Source organism: Nycticebus coucang, chromosome 21 (assembly GCF_027406575.1).
Source record: "Nycticebus coucang isolate mNycCou1 chromosome 21, mNycCou1.pri, whole genome shotgun sequence".
Taxonomy (NCBI): Eukaryota; Metazoa; Chordata; class Mammalia; order Primates; family Lorisidae; genus Nycticebus; species Nycticebus coucang.
The window spans coordinates 53,802,665-53,822,255 of NC_069800.1; the positions used below are offsets into that span (position 1 = coordinate 53,802,665).

At 39.9% G+C, this 19,591-nt stretch overlaps 1 protein-coding gene across 16 annotated transcripts in view; it reads left to right on the plus strand.

Annotated features, from left to right (window-relative positions):
- Positions 1–19,591, plus strand: part of NCOA3 (nuclear receptor coactivator 3) — a 130,731-nt gene that overhangs the window by 73,999 nt on the left and 37,141 nt on the right. For 15 of the 16 annotated variants that reach the window (XM_053574324.1, XM_053574321.1, XM_053574328.1 and 12 more), the window contains one exon: positions 18,343–18,447. In XM_053574324.1, coding sequence (XP_053430299.1) covers positions 18,362–18,447 — 86 coding nt within the window. In that variant the 5' untranslated portion in view covers positions 18,343–18,361. Of the gene's footprint in view, positions 1–13,780; positions 13,919–18,342; positions 18,448–19,591 lie in introns of all 16 variants that reach the window. The other variant, XM_053574326.1, reaches the window with a different exon arrangement.

Genomic DNA, 19,591 nt, shown 5'->3' on the forward strand with positions numbered 1-19,591 from the left:
ATGCTGAGGGTGGTGGGTTCAAACCCAGCCCCGACCAAACTGCAACAACAAAAAAATAGCCAGGCGTTGTGGCGGGCGCCTGTAGTCCCAGCTGCTCAGGAAGCTGAGGCAAGAGAATCACATAAGCCCAAGAGCTGGAGGTTGCTGTGAGCCGTGTGACGCCACGGCACTCTACCGAGGGCAGTAAAGTGAGACTCTGTCTCTACAAAACAAAACAAAACAAAACAAAAAAAAAGAGTTACCCAGCTAGTTAGTACGCTGTCATGAGAGGGTAATTTGATTTATGTGGAAGTGGCTTGCTTAACTCCCTCTGCACAGTGTATGTCTGTGAACTTCAACTCTTTTGCTTGTGTAGAGGTTGAGAAGTCTCTTGGTGACAAGCTTCCAGTTGCATTTAACATCTGCATTGGGTAATTGGTATTCCCAGTTTTGGTACTAGAGCCTCTGGGGAGTTGGTGTTTGAATTCAGCTTTATCAGGTTTAAACTGGAGCCCAAATATGAAGGGGCTTTGGAGTTAGACTGTTAGGAATAAAACGAGACATACATAGGTAGAAGAGAGGACGAAAGTGTACATAACATGGTTTACATTCGGATGCTTTTCTATTTGATTTATATATTAAAAATAAGATGTTTTATTTTATTGTTCCTTGTTAGCCTCTTTCCCAGTATACTGGCAATATAAGGCAAATATAGAGGAAAATAAATCACCAGGACCTGAGGTGGTACTGTTTTCTTGTTTATCACCACCAAGGTAGTTTTTGGTAGAACCTATATATATGTTCTTTATGATTTTACAAACTGTAGGCTCTTGGGTTCCTATTGGTTGTGTTATGTGATACTTCTATAGTCTTTTAATTTCAATACTTACCAAAATATAATTGTTTTTATGGTTTCCTCTTCTGTGCTAGCCTCAGGTTTCTAGTAGTTTTTGGTGTCCTTCCTCTCTATTTCCTTGGCCTAAAATGATTCTGGGTGTGCCACGGGTTTGAGCTCAAATGGAATTAAATTGAGAAATGGATTGTATTAGGTGGTTTATATTTTATCATACTAAACATAAATTATTAGCAATAGAACAAAAGGCTATTGCTGGCTTGTTTTTATTTATAAATGTCCCTCTTTCCCCTCCTACTGTTTCCTCACTCCTCTTACCTTCCTTACTAGGGTTGAAAGGGAACAAAAGTTGGAGGCATTCACAGAAAGAGTCATCCACTTGATGAGGAAGCCTTTATAATGGCTCCATGTGTATGGACTTGTCTCTTCCTCCCCCCCCATCCCCACCCTTAAACACACAGAAGTTCTATTTCTCTTCAGTTCTTTCCTCCATGGTACCAGTTCTCTTGGAGCTGTACTTATTTTTGTTAGTAAGAGTAGTGGCAACAGATTGGGGAAAAAATTCTTTAATTTAGTATTTTGGAAAAAAAATCTTGTAGGATTGAGCTCCTAGTGGTGTCTGCCTACTAAATTGAGTAGAAATGTCAATTTGGAACTTGAGTTTTGAGTAGAGCTTTTATGTATGAATGTCTCATAAATTTTTCCCATGAGCATTTTCCCCTCCTAATTGGCTTGAGCATTTTCTGCTTTTACATAAATGCTTGAAGCAGTATTCAGTGAGTCGGTTCAAATATACAGCTGTTGTTTGAAAAAATTGCCTTTTAGTTAACTGTGATTTATTTAATCATACCTTGTATAAGGCAAATAATTCTGGTGGATAAGCTAAATCACTGCTGGGATAGTAAAAAGTTCTTGGTCCCAGCATTTAATCATAGCACAGTGAAGAATGAATAGGACATTTTCGGGTATAGTTTGTACTTTTTTGCTCTCAAATTTTCTTCTTGCTATGTGAGTTGCTGACTGTTCATCTTAAATGGAAATAAGGGTCTTGGGCAAGATTAGACCACCAAGAGGGAAGTTTATTTAAATAACTCAAGTAATGGTTGGGTTAAGGGGCTTGAGAATAGCAACATTGGAACCTGCTGAGTCTGAGCAACTCCTTGCCTCTTCCCCTAATACTGTGTACCCCTAATTGTAGATGTCACAACTCTCAGTGTTTTTATTGGCTAAGTGTTTGGAGTTAGTGTGACTCAGTGGTGTAAATGGTTTATTTTGGTGGCGGGGGGAATAAAATTCTTGATTATAAAATCCAAAAAGAAAATTGTAGCCTCAGCTCTACCATCCAGAATGTGTAATCTAGAAGAAAGTTATTTAGCCATTTTCCAATCTATAAAATGGGAATAACAGTATATATCTTGGAGGGTCATTGTGATTATCTAGTATATGTGAAATGCCTAGTACAGTACCACCACAAAGTTATTTCCTTCCCTCTCCCTTATTATTTTAAGAAAAGTGGCTAAGCTTGGTGGTTCACATTTGTAAGCCCAGCACTTTGGGAGGCAGAGGCAGCTGGATTACTTGAAGCCAGGAGTTTGAGACTAGCCTGAGCAACATAGCAAGTCTTTGATTTTACAAGAAAAAAAAAAAAAAAAAACCCCAAACAACAGCTGGTTGTGGTGGTACTCAAGAGTCAGGAGGATTGCTTGAGCCCAGGAGATAGAGGTTGTATTGTGGTACTCAAGAGTCAGGAGGATTGCTTGAGTCTAGGAGATAGAAGTTGTATTGAGCTGTGATTGTGCTGCTGCACTCTAGGCCAGGTGACAAAGCAAGACCCTGCCTGGAGAAAAAAAAAAAAATTAAGAAAAGTGAAATATTTTAGACAGTATTTGATCTCTATGTCAATTTAGATTTATTTGGTAACTTATCTCCACTTGTTTTGACATGGAGTGAGTTTTCTTAGGTCCCCCAAGTAACTTCTGCCTTAACTAATGAACACTGGTTTTGTTGATTGGTATCTTTTCCTTTTGGACAGGGTGTACTTCCTGTATCCTTGTCTGTTGGGCTATTTAGCTGTATATTATCAAGTGTCCCCTTCCCCCCATTAACCCCAAATAACTAAAAGAATAGCGGGTTAATGCTGCTGAGTTATATGCCAAAATTTTCATTCTTTTCAATCTAGGAAGTATATTCTTTGCCTCTTTTTGGTCTTAGTTATTCCACGAATGTTCATTTTCTAGCAAATATATTCTGTGGATGTTTGAGCTTCAATATGTTTCATAGCTTGATTTTTATCTATAGAAAGGCCTATACGATTTATATGAAATATTTCTCTGCAATTGCTTTAAGATTCTTACTTATTTTAAATTTTATGTGTATATTTCTGGCTTTTCTAAATAATATAGAAATGGATAGCATTGAAAGATTATTCTAAATTGCTGGTATTTCGTATTTGAAGTAATTGCATAGAGTATCTTAAACGTAATCTTAAAGTGTGTAATACCCTATTAATATATTTAAGTAGTATAGTACTCTTTGCAGTAGAAACATTCTAGATAAAGGAAATTTAAAAGTGGCTCACAGTTTGGGGGGGGGGGCGTGTATTTACATTGAAAGATTGAATTGGTTTTAAGCTTTGAATTCTGATTACCTGAAAAGTTCTTCATTTTAGGCCAGGCGAGGTGGCTCATGCCTGTAATCCTAATACTCTGGGAGGCCGGGGCAGGTGGATTGCTTGAGCTCACGTGTTCGAGAACAGCCTGAGCAAAAGCAAGACCCCATCTATACTAAAATTACCCTGTTTCCCTGAAATAAGACATCCTCCGAAAATAAGACCTACTTACAGGAAAAATAAGACGTCCCTGAAAATAAGACCTAGCGCATCTTTGGGAGCACACCTTAAAATAAGACACTGGGGAAACAGGGTAGAAAAACTGAGGCAAGAGGATCACTTGAGCCCAAGAGTTGGAGATTGCTGTGAGCTATGATGCCATGACACTCTACTCAGGGTGATAGCTTTGAGACTCTGTCTCAAACAGACAAAAACTTCACTTTAGTGGAGTTTCTTTACTGTGGTGTCAGGGGCTTGAAAAGGCTTTTGTGATTGGATTGCGTATCTGTCTGGAAGTGTGTTAAGAGGTTGCATTTCCAGTTTAATAAATTGCGGGCTATCTCTTCATTGGAAATTTCATGCTTCACATTATTAAATTTATGACTGATTTCAGGAGCACAGATTACTTGGCAAGTATATATGTAGAAGTCCTACTTTCCCCCCCTCTTCACCTATAGGTAAGAAATTAGAATTTAGAAAGCACTCAGTATTATCAAACATACTGTGAGACTCTTATGCTATATTTTTTCTCCTTTGAAGATGCATTTTACCTACTCCATACATCCTCTAACCTAGATGAGTTATAATTTGAGATGGAAAAATGTGAACTATGCAGTCTGGTACTGATCTTTAGAACTTCATGGTCCTGGTACGTGCCGCGTTCCCCTCTCTCACCTTTAGTATTGACTACTGACTGAAAATGGTCTCAATTTAGTGCGTCTATGCTTCTTTGCTAGGCATTTGCCTTTTATACCTTAAAAAGAATAATCTACCAACCTAGATAATATATCCTTCCAGTGAGAAGGAGACCAACAGGCCTGGCAGGTAAAACAAATGCTATTTGCAATATTTACCTTTATAACTAAGGTGAATTCCACGTAGAAGTATTTTTCATAGTCATTTATGTTCAGGAATTATATTAGGTATTGTATATATTGAAATTATTTTCAGATCAGAAATTGTAGTCTTGTACGGTTGTATAAGTACTAACTACTAAGGTCTATGTTGCAGTAAGAACTAGAAATCTAACTTATTCCTAAAAAAAGAAACAGAAATATTTTATTTATTTTATTTTTATTTTTTAAAACATACGTATATTTTAATTGTTAAATCATAGCTGTGTACATTAGTGCAATCAAGGGGTACAATGTGCTGGTTTCATATACAATCTGAAATATTCTCATCAAACTGTTCAACATAGCCTTCATGGCATTTTCTTGGTTATTGTATGTAGACATTTGTAGTCTGCCTTTAGTAAGTTTTGCCGGTACCCAGAAATATTTTATATCTTAATTATACCTTCATGTTTGGGTAGCACCAAAACCAAGGTTTTGAGTAATGATTTTGCATAGGTTCCTTTTTGGATAATTAAGTCAGACTCTGTGAAAGAGTAAATTTGGTAGCAAGGCGACTGCACAGGCTTATGTGCACATTGTAGTTTGTTCTGCCAGATCAACAGAAAAAGCCACGTGTGTCTAGGACATAGGTAGACTTAATTTAGGTTTCTCTATATGCACATAAACGTTGACTTAGCACAAATGACGTGTACATTTTTGGTTAAGACTAATAATTGTGTTTATTGATTTCTTCCATATTATGGGATTTTTTATGGTTTGGGGTCTATTGATATAATTTATGTTATCAGAATTCATTATGCTGACATTCTCAACTGTAGAAGTGAAAATTAAAAAAAATTAAAGTAATAGGATTGCATTGAATGATTATGTGGATTAGAATGAAGGAAATTCTTTTTTTTTTTGAGACAGAGTCTCACTTTATCTCCCTCACTAGAGTGCTGTGACGTCACAACTCACAGCAACCTCCAACTACTGGGCTTAAGCGATTCTCTTGCCTCAGCCTCCCTAGTAGCTGGGACTACAGGCGCCTGCCAGAATCCCTGGCTATTTTTTTGTTGCAGTTTGGCCGGGGCTGGGTTCAACCCTGCCACCTTGGTATATGGGGCTGGCGCACTACCCACTGAGCCACAGGCGCCACCCAGAATGAAGGAAATTCTAAAATAAGATTTAGTAGGTTGAATGTTCATTTTACTTATTCATTATTTATTCTCCACTTACTATGTGCTATGTACCATAAGCTGTACTGAGGATTCAGCTTACATTTAACAGCAAAGTAAGGGTATAATATTGAGAATGTAGATTAAATTATGTCTTTCAAATGAAAGAAATGCTATTGCTCATTAAATAGTTTTTCTACTCATTTTTTTATTATTAAGTCATAGCTATGTACATTAATGCAATCATGGGGTACATGCGCTGGTTATATATACAATTTGAAATATTTTCATCAAACTGGTTAACATAGCCTTCACGGCATTTTCTTAGTTATTGTGTTAAGACGTTTATATTCTACACCTAGTAAATTTCATATGTACACTTGTAAGATGCACCGTAGGTGTGGTCCCACCAATTGCTCTCCCTCCACCCATCCTCCCCCCTTCCCATCCCTCCCTCTCTCCTTTCCCCTTCTTCTTGGGCTATATTTGGGTTATAGCTTTTATAAGAAAGCTATAAATTGGTTTCATAGTAGGGCTGAGTACATTGGATACTTTTTTCTTTCATTCTTGAGATACTTTGCTAAGAAGAAAATGTTCCAGCTCCATCCATGTAAACATGTAAGAGGTAAAGCCTTCATCTTTCTTTAAGGCTGCATAATATTCCATGGTGTGCATATACCACAATCCATTTGTGGGTCGATGGGCACTTGGGCTTCTTCCATGATTTAGCAATTATGAATTGGGCTGCAATAAACAAATATCTTTGTTATAATGTGATTTTTGGTCTTCTGGATATATACCTAGAGGAATTGTAGGATCGAATGGCAGGTCTATTTTTAGATTTCTAAGTGTTCTCCAAACATCTTTCCAAAAGGAACGTATTAGTTTGCATTCTCACCAGCAGTGTAGAAGTTTTCCCTTTTCTCCACATCCATGCCAACATCTCTGGTTTTGGGATATTATGATGTGGGCCAATCTTACTGGAGTTAGATGATATCTCAAAGTAGTTTTGATTTGCATTTCTCTGATGATTAAGGATGATGTGCATGTTTTTTTTTTTTTTTTTAGCCAGGGCTGTGTTTGAACCCACCACCTCTGGTATATGGGGCCTGCACTCTACTCCTTTGAGCCACAGGTGCCGCCCAGGATGATGAGCATTTTTTCATATGTCTGTTGGCTGTGTGCCTACCTTCTTCAGAGAAGTTTCTCTTCAAGTCCCTTGCCCACCCTGAGATGGGATCATTTGTTCCTTTCTTGCTAATAATTTGAGTTCTCTGTGGATTCTGGTTATTAAACCTTTGTTGGAGACATAACCTGCGAATATCTTCTCCCATTCTGAGGGCTGTCTGCTTGCTTTACTTACTGTGTTCTTGGCTGTGCAGAAGCTTTTTAGTTTGATCAGGTCCCAGTAGTGTAGTTTTGATACTGCTTCAAATGCCCGGGGTCCTCCTCATAAAATATTCGCCCAGGCCAATTTCTTCAAGAGTTTTCCCTGCTTTCTTCTAGTATTTTTATAGTTTCATGTCTTAAGTTTAAATTTTTTTTTTTTTTTTTTTTTTTTTGAGACAGAGTCTCAAGCTGTTGCCCTGGGTGGAGTGCTGTAGCATCACAGATCACAGCAACCTCCAACTCTTGGGCTCAAGTGATTCTCCTGCCTTTGCCTCCCAAGTAGCTGGGACTACAGGCGCCTGCCACAATGCCTGGCTAGTTTTTGGTTGCAGCCATTGTTGTTTGGCAGGCCTGGGCTGGATTCGAACCCGCCAGCTCAGGTGTATGTGGCTGGTGCCTTAGCCACTTGAACCACAGGCGCCAAGCCTTAAGTTTAAATCTTTAATACAGTGAGAGTCTATCTTAGTTAATGGTGAAAGGTGTGGGTCCAGTTTCAGTCTTCTACAGGTCACCAGCCAGTTCACCTAGCACCATTTGTTAAATAGGGAATCTTTTCCCCACTGAATGTTTTTAATTGGCTTGTCAAAAATCAAATAATGGTTAAGTAGTAGCTGGGTTCATCTCTTGGTTCTCTATTCTGTTCCGTACATCTACCTCTCTTTTTTTGTGCCAGTACCATGCTGTTTTGATCACTATTGATTTATAGTATAGTCTGAGGTCTGGTAGCGTAATTCCTCCTGCTTTGTTTTTATTTCTGAGTAATGTCTTGGCTGTTTGGGTTTTTTTCCTGATTCCATATAAAACGAGGTATTATTTTTTTGAGATCTTTAAAGTATGACAGTGGAGCTTTAATAGGGATTGCATTAAAATTGTATATTGCTTTGGGTAGTATGGACATTTTAACAATGTTGATTCTTTCCAGCCATGAGCATGGTATGTTTTTCCATTTGTTAAGATCTTCAGCTATTTCTTAGAGTTTCATAGTTCTCTTTATAGAGATTTTTCACATTCTTTGTTAGGTAAACTCCCAAATATTTCATCTTCTTTGGCACTACTGTGAACGGAATAGAGTCCATGACTGTTTTCTCAGCTTGACTATTGATATATATATATATAGGCTATAGATTTATGAGTGTTGATTTTGTAACCTGAGACGCTGCTGTATTCCTTGATCACTTCTAAGCGTTTTGTAGTAGAATCCCTGGTGTTTTACAGATATACAAGCATATCATCTGCGAAGAGTGAAAGTTTGATCTCTTCTGACCCTATATGGATACCCTTGATCGCCTTTTCTTGCCTAATTGCCATGGCTAAGACTTCCATTACAATGTTACAAAGCAGTGGAGACAATGGGCAGCCTTGCCTGGTTCCTGATTTGAATGGAAATGATTTCAGTTTAACTCCATTCAACAAGATATTGGCTGTGGGTTTGCTGTAGATGGCCTCTATCAATTTAAGAAATGTCCCTTCTATACTAATTTTCTTAAGTGTTCTGATCATGAAAGGATGCTGGATATTATCAAAAGCTTTTTCTGTATCAATTGAGAGAATCATATGGTCTTTGTTTTTTTAATTTGTTTGTGTGATGAATTATGTTTATAGATTTATGTATATTGAACCAGCCTTGAGACCCTGGATAAAAGCTGCTTGATCATGGTGTATAATTTGTTTGATGTGTTGCTGGATTCTGTTTGTTAGGATCTTGTTGAATATTTTTGCATCAATATTCATGAGTGATATTGGTGTATAATTTTCTTTTCTTGTTGGGTCTTTTCCTGGTTTGGGGATCAAGGTGATGTTTGCTTCATAGAATGTGTTGGGTAGTCTTCCTTCTTTTTCTGTATTTTGGAAAAGGTTGAGTAATATAGGTACTACTTCCTCTTTAAAGGTTTGGTAGAATTCTGACGTGAAGCCATCCGGTCCTGGGCTTTTCTTGTTAGGGAGATTTTGTATAGTTGATGCTACTTCAGAAATTGATACAGGCCTGTTCAACATTTCCACTTCATTCTGGCTAAGTCTGGAAGGTGGTGTGCTTCTAAGTATTAGTCAGTTTCCTTCAGATTTTCATATTTCTGAGAATAAAGTTTCTTGTAATATTCATTAAAGATTTTTTAAATTTTGGAGGAGTCTTTTTATTTCGTTTTTACCATTTCTGCTTGATGAAATTAGAGATTTTACTCTTTTTTTTTTTTTTTTTTTTTTTCGGTTAGGTTAGCCAACGGTTTATCTGTTTTTTTGACGTTTTCAAAAAACCAACTTTTTGATTTATTGATCTGTTGTATAATCCTTTTGCTTTCAATTTCATTTAATTCTGCTCTAATTTTGGTTATTTCTTTTCTTCTGCTGGGTTTGGGATTGGAATGTTCTTCCTTTTCCAGTTGCTTGAGATGTCCCATTAAGTTGTTAACTTCCTCTCTTTCTGTTCTCTCAAGGAAGGCTTGCAGTGCTATAAATTTCTCTCTTAGGATTGCCTTTGTGGTATCCCAGAGGTTCTGATAATTCATGTCTTTGTTATCCTTTTGTTCCAAAAATTTGAAATTTCCTTCTTAATCTCGTCTATGACCCAGCTATCCTTCAGCATAAGGTTATTTAACTTCTATGTTTTTGTATGAGTATGCAGATTCCTGTTGCTATGGCGTTCAACTTTTATTCCATGGTGGTCCGAGAAGATGCAAGGAATAAGTTCTATTCCTTTAAATTTACTGAGGTTAGACTTGTGACCTAAGATGTGATCGATTTTGGAGTATGTTCCTTGGGCTGATGAGAAGAATGTGTAATAAGTTTTGTTGAGATGAAATGTTCTGTGGCTGTCTGTTAAATCCAAATGTTGAGTGATTAAGTTTAAATCTAAAATTTGTTTGCTCAGCTTCTTATTGGAGGATATATCCAACACTGCCAAAGGAGTGTTAAAATCTCCAACTATTACGGAGCTGGAGGAAATCAAGTTGCTCATGTCTGTTAGAGTCTCTCTTACAAATTGAGGCGCATTCTGGTTGGGTGCATAAATATTAATAATTGAAATCTCATCATGTTGAGTATTACCCTTAACAAGTATGAAGTGACCATTCTTATCTTTCCTTACTTTTGTTGGTTTAAAGCCCATTGTATCTGCAAATAGAATCGCAACACCTGCTTTTTTCTAATTTCCATTTGCCAGAAATATAGATGACCAACACTTTACCCTGATTCTATATTTATCTTTTAAGGTAAGATGAGATTCTTGTATGCCGCAGATACCTGGTTTGAGTTTTTGTATCCAGTCAGCCAACCTGTGTCTCTTTAGAGGACAATTTAAGCCGTTGACATTAATTGAGAATATTGATAAGCCTGGTAGAATTTGGGTGTTGAGTTTTTTGAAAGTCCAGTAGACATTTTTAATCCTTTTGCCATTGTGGAATTTGGAATTTGATCTAAAGTTTCTGAGTGAGTTTACTTTTGTGGTGGAGGATTGCACTGGTCATTATGGAGGATAGGTCTGAGAATATCCTGGAGGTCTGGTTTAGTTATGGCAAATTTCTTCAACATGTGAATGTCATTAAAGTATTTAATTTCTCCATCATAAATGAAACTCAGTTTAGCTGGATAAAGGATCCTGGGTTGAAAGTTATTTTGTTTTAGGAGATTAAAAGTCGATGACCACCCTTTTCTAGCTTGAAAAGTTTCAGCAGAGAGATCTGCAGTCATTCTAATATTCTTCCTCTTGTGGGTTATGGTTTTCTTACGTCTGGCTGCTTCAGAATTTTTCTCCTTCATATTAACTTTAGTGAAGTTAATTGTGATGTGCCTGGGTGATGTCTTTATTCCGGTTGAGTCGTGCTGGGGTTCTGAAACTGCTATCTGAATTTCAGAAACTCTTGGCATGCCTGGAAAGTTCTCCTTCATAATCTCATGAAGAAGAGCCTCTGTGCCTTGCGAAGCAACTTCATCGCCTTCAGGGATTCCTATAAGGCGAATATTAGTTTTCTTCCAATTATTCCAGAGCTCTCTGAGAGAATGAACCGTTTTTGCTCTCCATTTCTCTTCCTCTTTGAGAGTTTGGGAGTGTTCAAAAGCTTTGTCTTCAATGTCAAAAATCCTTAGTTCTGGCTCAGCAACTGTGGCTCAAGTGGCTAAGGTGCCAGCCACATACACCTGAGCTGGCTGGTTTGAATCCAGCCCAGGCCCGCCAAATAACAATGATGGCTGCAACCAAAAAATAGCCAGGCGCTATGGTGGGCACCTGTAGTCCCAGCTACTTGGGAGGCGGAGGCAGGAGAATTGCTTGTGCCCAGGAGTTGGAGGTTGCTCTGAGCTGTGATGTCATGGCACTCTACCCAGGGCGACATCTTGAGGCTCTGTCTCAAACAAACAAACAAACAAAAACAAAAATCCTTTCTTCTGCTTGTTCCTTTCTGTTACTGAAGGATTCTACTGTATTTCTCAGAACTTTTAGGGCTGCAGATTTTCTTCTCAATGTTAAAATCTTTAGTGATTTTGTCTTTGAATTCCTTGAATTCTTGAGACAACTTTTGAAATGCTCCTTGAATTTCCTTTTTTTTTTTTTTTTTGTAGAGACAGAGTCTTAGTTTATGGCCCTCGGTAGAGTGCCATGGCCTCACACAGCTCACAGCAACCTCCAACTCCTGGGCCTAAGCGATTCTCTTGCCTCAGCCTCCTGAGTAGCTGGGACTACAGGCGCCCGCCACAACGCCCAGCTATTTTTTGGTTGCAGTTCAGCCGAGGCTGGTTTTTAACCCTCCACCCCTGGTGTATGGGTCCGGTGCCTTACCGACTGAGCCACAGGCACCGCCCCGCTGCTTGAATTTCTAATTTCAACGTTACCTCCATTCTATTAATCTTATTTGTAATCCAAATTCTGAATCGATTTCTGACTCTCAGCCATTTGTTGCCTTTTTTTTTTTGGAGACAGATCCTCAAGCTATCGCCCTGGGTAGAGTGCTGTGGCATCACAGCTCACAGCAACCTCAAACTCCTGGGCTCAAGTGATTCTCCTGTCTCTGCCTCCCAAGTAACTGGGACTACAGGTGCCTGCCACAATGCCTGGCCATTTTTTGGTTGCAGCTGTCGTTGTTTGGCGGGCCTGGGCTGGGTTCAAACCTGCCAGCTGAGGTGTATGTGGCTGGTGCCTTAACCGCTTGAACCAACAGGCACTGAGGCAGCCATTTGTTTATGAATGGGATCTTCAGTTGTATCTACCATACCGTTGCTTGGGGCAGTTGATCTACTCTGATTATTCATGTTACCAGAGTTTTTCCGCTGATTATGCCCCATGATTATTTTACACTGGCTGGATGAGCAGATAAGGTGAAGTTGGGTTGGGCGGTTCCTGGAGTAGTGATTAATCAGCCCTTTGTCCAAATGCTGGGACTGGTGTCTGTATCTTTTCCCCAAGAGCTTTGCAAAGGACCCGTACAGTGCTATAGCCTGAGACACTGGGGACTTAACTTGGTGTAGTGTGGTAAGTGGCTCTGTCTTGTTTTCAGCTGGTCTCTGTCCTACGCTAGTGAATCAGTTATCTCTGGGTTGAAGTCCCAGCTGTGGAGAAATACTGGCAATTAAATCACCCTGCTCCCCACGGGCAACAACTGGAAAAGGAAAATCAAACCTTCCCACAACCACACACCCAGGGTTCCACTTTGGATAGTCCTTGGGTGGTTGGTCCAGTCTGAGAGATCCAAATCAGTTGTCCCAGTCAGAACCCGGTCTCAAGTGGGAGAGTTCAAACGGTCTCTGGCAACTAGATAGCAGGTGTCTACTGGCAGCTTGAACATGACTCGTTCTCGTGTTCTGTTGAGTCAGAAGTACATCACCCCCACCCCCCCACCCCGTTCCATCCCCATCCCCAGCAATGAATTAGTCTGGGAAGGTTGACTCTTTCTCCGCCTTGCAACTCTGTCACACCCAGTCACTGGTAATCTGGCAGGGCTGTAACCCCATTCCCTCCAGTGAGCAAATGCTCCTCCAAGGGTTTGTGCCTGCCTGAGTCATAGGGAGATCTGTCTTCTTGGCCAGGTCTCCAAACTCTGCCACCATCCGGCAGGGGGAGCTGAGGCCTGACAACCTTGGGTGGGGCAGTTCACTGAGTTCCAGCCCTGCCTCTGATTGATGTTGGTGACACTTATATTTTTCCAGAATTTGTGATTCTGTCCAGGCTATATTCCCCTGCAGACCAGGCGCTGTTTGAGTTCACAGAAACTGCGACTCAGCCCCAGTCTGGGCCACTGTCCGGAGCTGGTGTGTCTGTCTCTGGTGCAGTCTTTGTTGGGGTGGGTATGGTTAGAGCTCACACTTGGCTCTGAGTTCTAGCCTCTGCCTGCCTGCCTGCCTTTGTCTCAGCTATGATCCCCTGACGTCCAGGTGCTTGGTAGGCTCACTAAAGCAGTCCTCTGGCTCAGTCCCTCCCTGGGAGTATGCCGTCTCTACACTCTCTTCTATTCTCCATCCCTGCCCAAGCAGGTACCACCTCAGGTATACCCTTTACTCACAGGCCTGCGTTACTGTTGGAGATCTGTTCCGCTAGTGTCTGCTACTAGAGAAGATGCCCAGCTTTCTCTGGTTGCCCAGAGAGACAGGGAGTGTCTCTCCAAAATATCCTCAGGGTTGTGAGCCCTATCGTTCCCGCTGCTGCCGCTGCTGCTCTATGTCTCGGGGCACTGCCTCTCCCTCTCCTTGTATGGATCCTTCAGTCCACTGTCTTCTCCTTACCCCTGTGCCACAGAATCAACACAGACCTGCAACAGCCCATGCCCTGTCCACACCTCTCCAGAAAATGCCCAAGAATCTGGACTTCATGGGGGACAGGCTTCCAGACTTCGGGATGAGAGTGGAGGGGAGTGCTGGGAGTTCAGAATTGCAGGTAGAGAATATATACAGTTTATATAGTGTTATGTCTGGTGAGTGCCATGGCACCTTAGTAGGGGAAGGTCTGGTTTTTAGAGGGTCTGTCCTGTGGGATAAAATGGGAGGATGTTTGAACTCTGCTTGCTTGTTTGTAGAGAGTATACTGTGAGCCATTCTCTTGGGGGAGGGGACTCCCATCCGCTTGGCAATGGATTTTGTACCTATTGTTTGTATCCTTGGGGTCACAGTTCACCTCAGCAGGGTTGATGTGGGTTCTTCAGCCTTCTCTCTTGGCTCAGCTCCAAACCATCAGCTTACTTGCTAAACTTCTATCCTTTAATTCTCCTTCTGGATGGGAGCGTCTGTGGAAAGCTGGCTCCAGTCAGCCATCTTGCCTCCACCCCTTCCTTTGTACTTGTTTTTTGAGGACAGTAAGGAAATACTATCTAAAATATTATGAATATTACGGAATGAATTTTTTTTTTTTTTAAAGACAGAGTCTCATGCTGTTGGCCTGGGTAGAGTGCTATGGTGTCATAGCTCATAGCAACCTCCAACTCATGGGCTTAAGCATTCTTTTGCCTCAGCCTCCCAAGCAGCTAGGAGTATAGGTGCCTGCCACAACGTCTGGCTATTTTTTTTATTTTTTATTTTTTATTTTTTTTTATTATTATTTTTTTGTCTGGCTATTGTTGTTGTTGTTGCCATTGTTGTTTTAGCTGGCCTGGGTTGGGTTTGAACCCTGAGTAGAGTGTGGTGGCATCATCCTAACTCACAGCAACCTCAAATTCTTGGGCTCAGGCAATTCTCTTGCCTCAGCCTCCCTAGTAGCTGGGTCTAGAGGTGCCTGCCACCATATTCAGCTATTTTTTCTATTTTTGGTAGAGATGGTGTTTTGCTCTTGCTCAGCTGCACTTGAACTCCTCAGCTCAAATGATCCACTCTCCCCGGCCTACCAGAATGCTAGGATCACATGTGTGAGCCACTATGCCCAGCCTAAAACTGAAATACTCTAACAAGTTTTTTGTTTGGAAATACATTGTAATTTTAAACTTAAAGTTGCAAGAAAATAGTGTAGAGAATTTTAAAAATTCTCTTCCAATCAAGATTTACCCAGTGTCAAATCAACATTTTGCCCTCCTCTCTTCCTTATCTTTCCCCCTTCCTTGTTTTCTGGTTTACTCACTTACTCATAATGTACTTATTCTCCCCAACCATCTGAGCATCATTTGCCTTTATAATGGTCCCTTAGCCCTAGATGCTATATTATCTCTTAAATCTTCATAGTTCATATATCAACTTGAGTAAACTTAACATTAATGATATTCATTTATTGTCCATATTGCAAGTTTGTAAATTGATTGAATAATATCTTTCATGACTTTTTTTTTTTTTTTTTTTTTTTTTTAAGAGATAAAGCCTTGCCATGTTATCTAAGCTGGTCTTGAACTTCTGGGCTCAAGGGATCTTCTTGCCTCAGCCTCCCGAGAAGTTGAGTTGGGATTACAGGCATGAGCCATCTTACCTCCTTTCCTGAAGTACAGCATTCAGTCTAGGGTCAAATACTGTATTTAATTGTTATTTCTATTTGGCTTCCTTTTAAATTCAGTTTTATTTACATAGACTTTCTTTGTCTTTCATAACATTGGTGTCTTTTAAAATACAGTGCTCCTAGGGCGGCGCCTGTGGCTCAAGGAGTAGGGCGCCAGTCCCATGGCGCCAGAGGTGGCGGGTTCAAACCCAGCTCCGGCCAAAAATCACACACACACATACACAAAATACAGTGCTCCTGAGATCGTGTCATCAGTGTGTTTTATTTTTTATTATTAATGTTTTATTGAGACAGTCTCATTTTGTCAGCCTCAGTAGAGTGTTGTGGTGTCACAGCTCACAGCAACCTCAAAGTCTTGGGCTCAAGTGATTCTCTTGCCTCAGTCTCCCTAGTACTTGGGACTGCAGGCACCTTGCCTCAATGCCTGGCTTTTTCTTTTGTTTGTTTAGCAGACCCTGCCGGGTTTGAACCCACCGTTTCCAGAGCATGTGTCTGGTGCCCTAACCATTGAGCTATGGGAGCCCCCTGAGTGCGTTTTAAAAGCATGATGTTGAGCCACTGTTAATCAAGGTCATTTTAAGTGTTTTCCTTTGTTTTAAACTTATGTCATGGGAAAAAAACAACAAATTTTTAAATCTTAACTTTTACCCTTTAAATTTTACTACCAAAATTATAGAATAAATTTTGTTTATTTACTTCATTTGTAGAGGATCTATAAAGACAGTCCTGTAATCTAGAATTCTAATTTATGATCATGTGATTTTGATTTTTTAAAAGGCTACATATTTTGTTTGATCAACATTTTGAGTGATTTTCATTTTTATTATTTTGTCTTCATTCCTGGTGGGATTCTGCCACCTAGTGGAAATATACGCCCTTCTCTGTAGGTCTAATGGAATTTAAATTTAGTTGGAATGCAAGATGCATTTTAACATATAAAAATGGTTTAGAATGTTCAAACTTTGATTGACATGGAATTATTTAGAATAATGATTATCTTGTCCTATATGAAAGTATATGTAAGTTTAATACAGTACAATTCTTTTTTTTTTTTTCCTTTGAGACAGTCTTACTATGCTGCCCTTGGTAGAGTGCTGCGGCATCACCGCTCACAGCAACCTCAATTCTGGGGCTTAAGCAATGTACTTGCCTTGGCCTCCCAAGTAGCTGGGACTACGGGGACCCGCCACAATGCCCAGCTATTTTTTTGTTACAATTGTCATTGTTGTTTAGCAGGCACGGGCTGGGTTCAAACCCACCAGCCTTGGTTTATGTGGCTGGCGCCATAACCACTGTGCTATGGGCACGAGCCTAAAATTCATAGTAGATGAAGATGTAGTAGATATTTTCAGTTATGAGCCACTGAGTATTAAAATGTTTCTTTCTGGGCAGTGCCTGTGGCTCAGTGAGTTGGGTGCTATTCCCATATACTGAGTGTGGCGGGTTCAAACCGGCCTTGGCCAAACTGCAATAACAACAAAAAAATAGCCAGGTGTTGTGGCAGGCGCCTATAGTCCCAGCTACTCGGGAGGCTGAGGCAAGAGAATCGCCTAAGCCCAGGAGTTGGAGGCTGCTGTGAACTGTGATGCCACAGCACTCTACTGAGGGTGAGAAAATGAGACTCTGTCTCTAAAACAAATAAATAAACAAAATGTTTCTTTCTTAATAAGAAATACTCTACATTTATCTTTTTCATCATCAGTTAAACTTGAACCAAAGCATATTATTTTTCCATCAGTTAATAGGGTCAGTGTCAAAATGTCCCTCCCTACTACCCCAGGAGTTTCCTTATCATATATCTACTTCTTGAGCAGAATGTAGTAGAGTTTTATACTGTCATTTATACAAATTACAGAAGAAAAACACATTGTATGATAAATATTAATGAAATGGTTCAAAAGAAAAAATGCTACCTTGAATATAGCCTGAATAATTTAGACTTAAAAAAAAATAATTTGAAGACTTTTTGTTTTAAGAGACTTGAGTCTGCCTTTGTTTCCAAGGCTGGAGCACAGTAGTGCAATGGTAGCTCACTGTAGTCTTGAGCTCCTAAGCACAAGTGATCCTCCTGCCTCAGTCTTCCAAGTAGCTGGGGCTATAGGCATGTTCTACCTGTCTGCTCACTTAACCAAATTACTAGATAAGCTTTTTTTACGCTTTTTTTGGGTATAAATAAAATTTAGGATTTTATCAATTTTGGAGACTTAGCAGCCTGTATGTATGGATGACTGTCTCTGTTGTCTCACTCTGTTGCTCGAGGCTAGAGTGCTGTGGTGTCAGCCTAGCTTATAGCAACCTCAAATTCTTCCTACCTTATTTTCTTGTGAGATATTCAATATGCACATTTGTGGTAGGAGTTGAGAAATATTTCTGTCTTGGGGTTGTACATTCTGCATATTTAAATTGGAACATCAAATCTGAGGTTGTTTTCAGTATGCTCATTTATTATAAAGAATATTGAGGATAATCTAACCATTTGGAGAAATTAGTTCTGGATTAGAAGATGCAGTTAATAAGGCCAGGTGTAGTGGCTCATAGCTGTAATCCTAGCGCTTTGGGAGGGTGAGGGAGGAGGATTGCTTGAGCTCAGGAGTTTGAGACCAGCCTGAGCAAGAATGAGATGTCATCTCTACTTGAATAGAAAAATTAGCCAGGCATTTTGCCAGGCACCTGTAGTCTCACCTACTTGGAAGTTGAGGCTGAAGGGTGGCATGACTGCAGGAGTTTGAGGTGCTGTGAGCTAGGCTGACGCTGAACTCTACCCTGGGGCAATAGAACGAGACCCTGTCTCCCCCACCCCCCAAAAAAGATGCAACCCATACCATACCTTCGTAGAGTCATGGATATTTTATAATGTATTTATCTTATTTCTTACTGTTCTTTCCTAGTTGCTGATGTGTATTCAAGATGAGTGGATTAGGGGAATCCTCTCTGGATCCACTGGCTGCTGAGTCACGAAAACGCAAATTGCCATGCGATATTCCTGGACAAGGGTAGGTGACTTATTTCCAGATGCTTTACCACAATCATGCCCTGACCCCCACCCTCTTCCATTTGTTTAAGGATGTCATGTCAGCTTCTGGTTCTTTATATCCTCTGGTTAGATTTTTTGTAGTTTTGCTTTGTGGTGTGTGCATGCATGTTGTATCTTTGAAGGTGATTTTATCTGTAAGTGATGTATGTGCTAATTGTTGTATCAACTAGCATCCATGAGATGATGGGTATCTTTATAATAGAAGCTTTTAAAAAAGTTGCTGATTTTGATAGAAGGTAGAATATTAAGTGTGTGGTACTATAAGAGAATTTCTGAATGAAAAGGATGGGAGGTAGGAATAGATTACCAATGTTATTACAAGTAAGAATCTTTTATATTTTTTTAGAATCTAAGTTGATACTTTGGCATTTGTAAGGTTTCCAATCAAAAGTTTAAGAATTAGAGCCAGTGTGGTGGCTCATGCCCATAATCCCAGCACTCTGAGCCTGAGGCAGGTGGATTGCTTGAGCTCAGGAGTTTGAGACCAGCCTAAGCAAGAGCGAGACCCCGTCTCTAAAAATAGCCAGGCATTGTGGTGGGCACCTGTAATCCTAGCTGAGGCAAGAGAATCACTTGACCCCAGGAGGAGATTGAGGTTGCTGTGAATGACCATGCCAGGGTACTCTACCAAGAGCAACAAAGTGAGACTTCGTCTAAAAAAAAAAAAAAAAAATTAGAAACAAAATTGTGTAATCTGTATGGTACTATTCTGTAGCTTTTTGAGTATTTGGCAGGTCACTGTTGTTTCAGTTTTAATGTAATAGTTGAAAAGTAAATAATCTAAAATTAATAAAACTTCATCATTAATGGTAAGTAGCTACCACTGTTTTCTTTACTATTTGTTAGTTTTATTACCTCTTTAAGGTAAAGATTATTTATCCCCATTTTCCAGATGTAGAAACAGGCTAACTCTGTTCAAGGCCACCTGGCTAACAAAAAGGTAGAATTGAATTTAGGTCTATGTGAATTTTGACTATGTTGTTTACTACTTCTTCAAGACTATATTTTGATAATTTCTGTTGGCTGAGTTCAGTTTATTTACGTATAAAGTAATGGTGTTGTAGAGCGGCTAATTCTGCTAACAGCTCTTTTGTGGTAGTTGT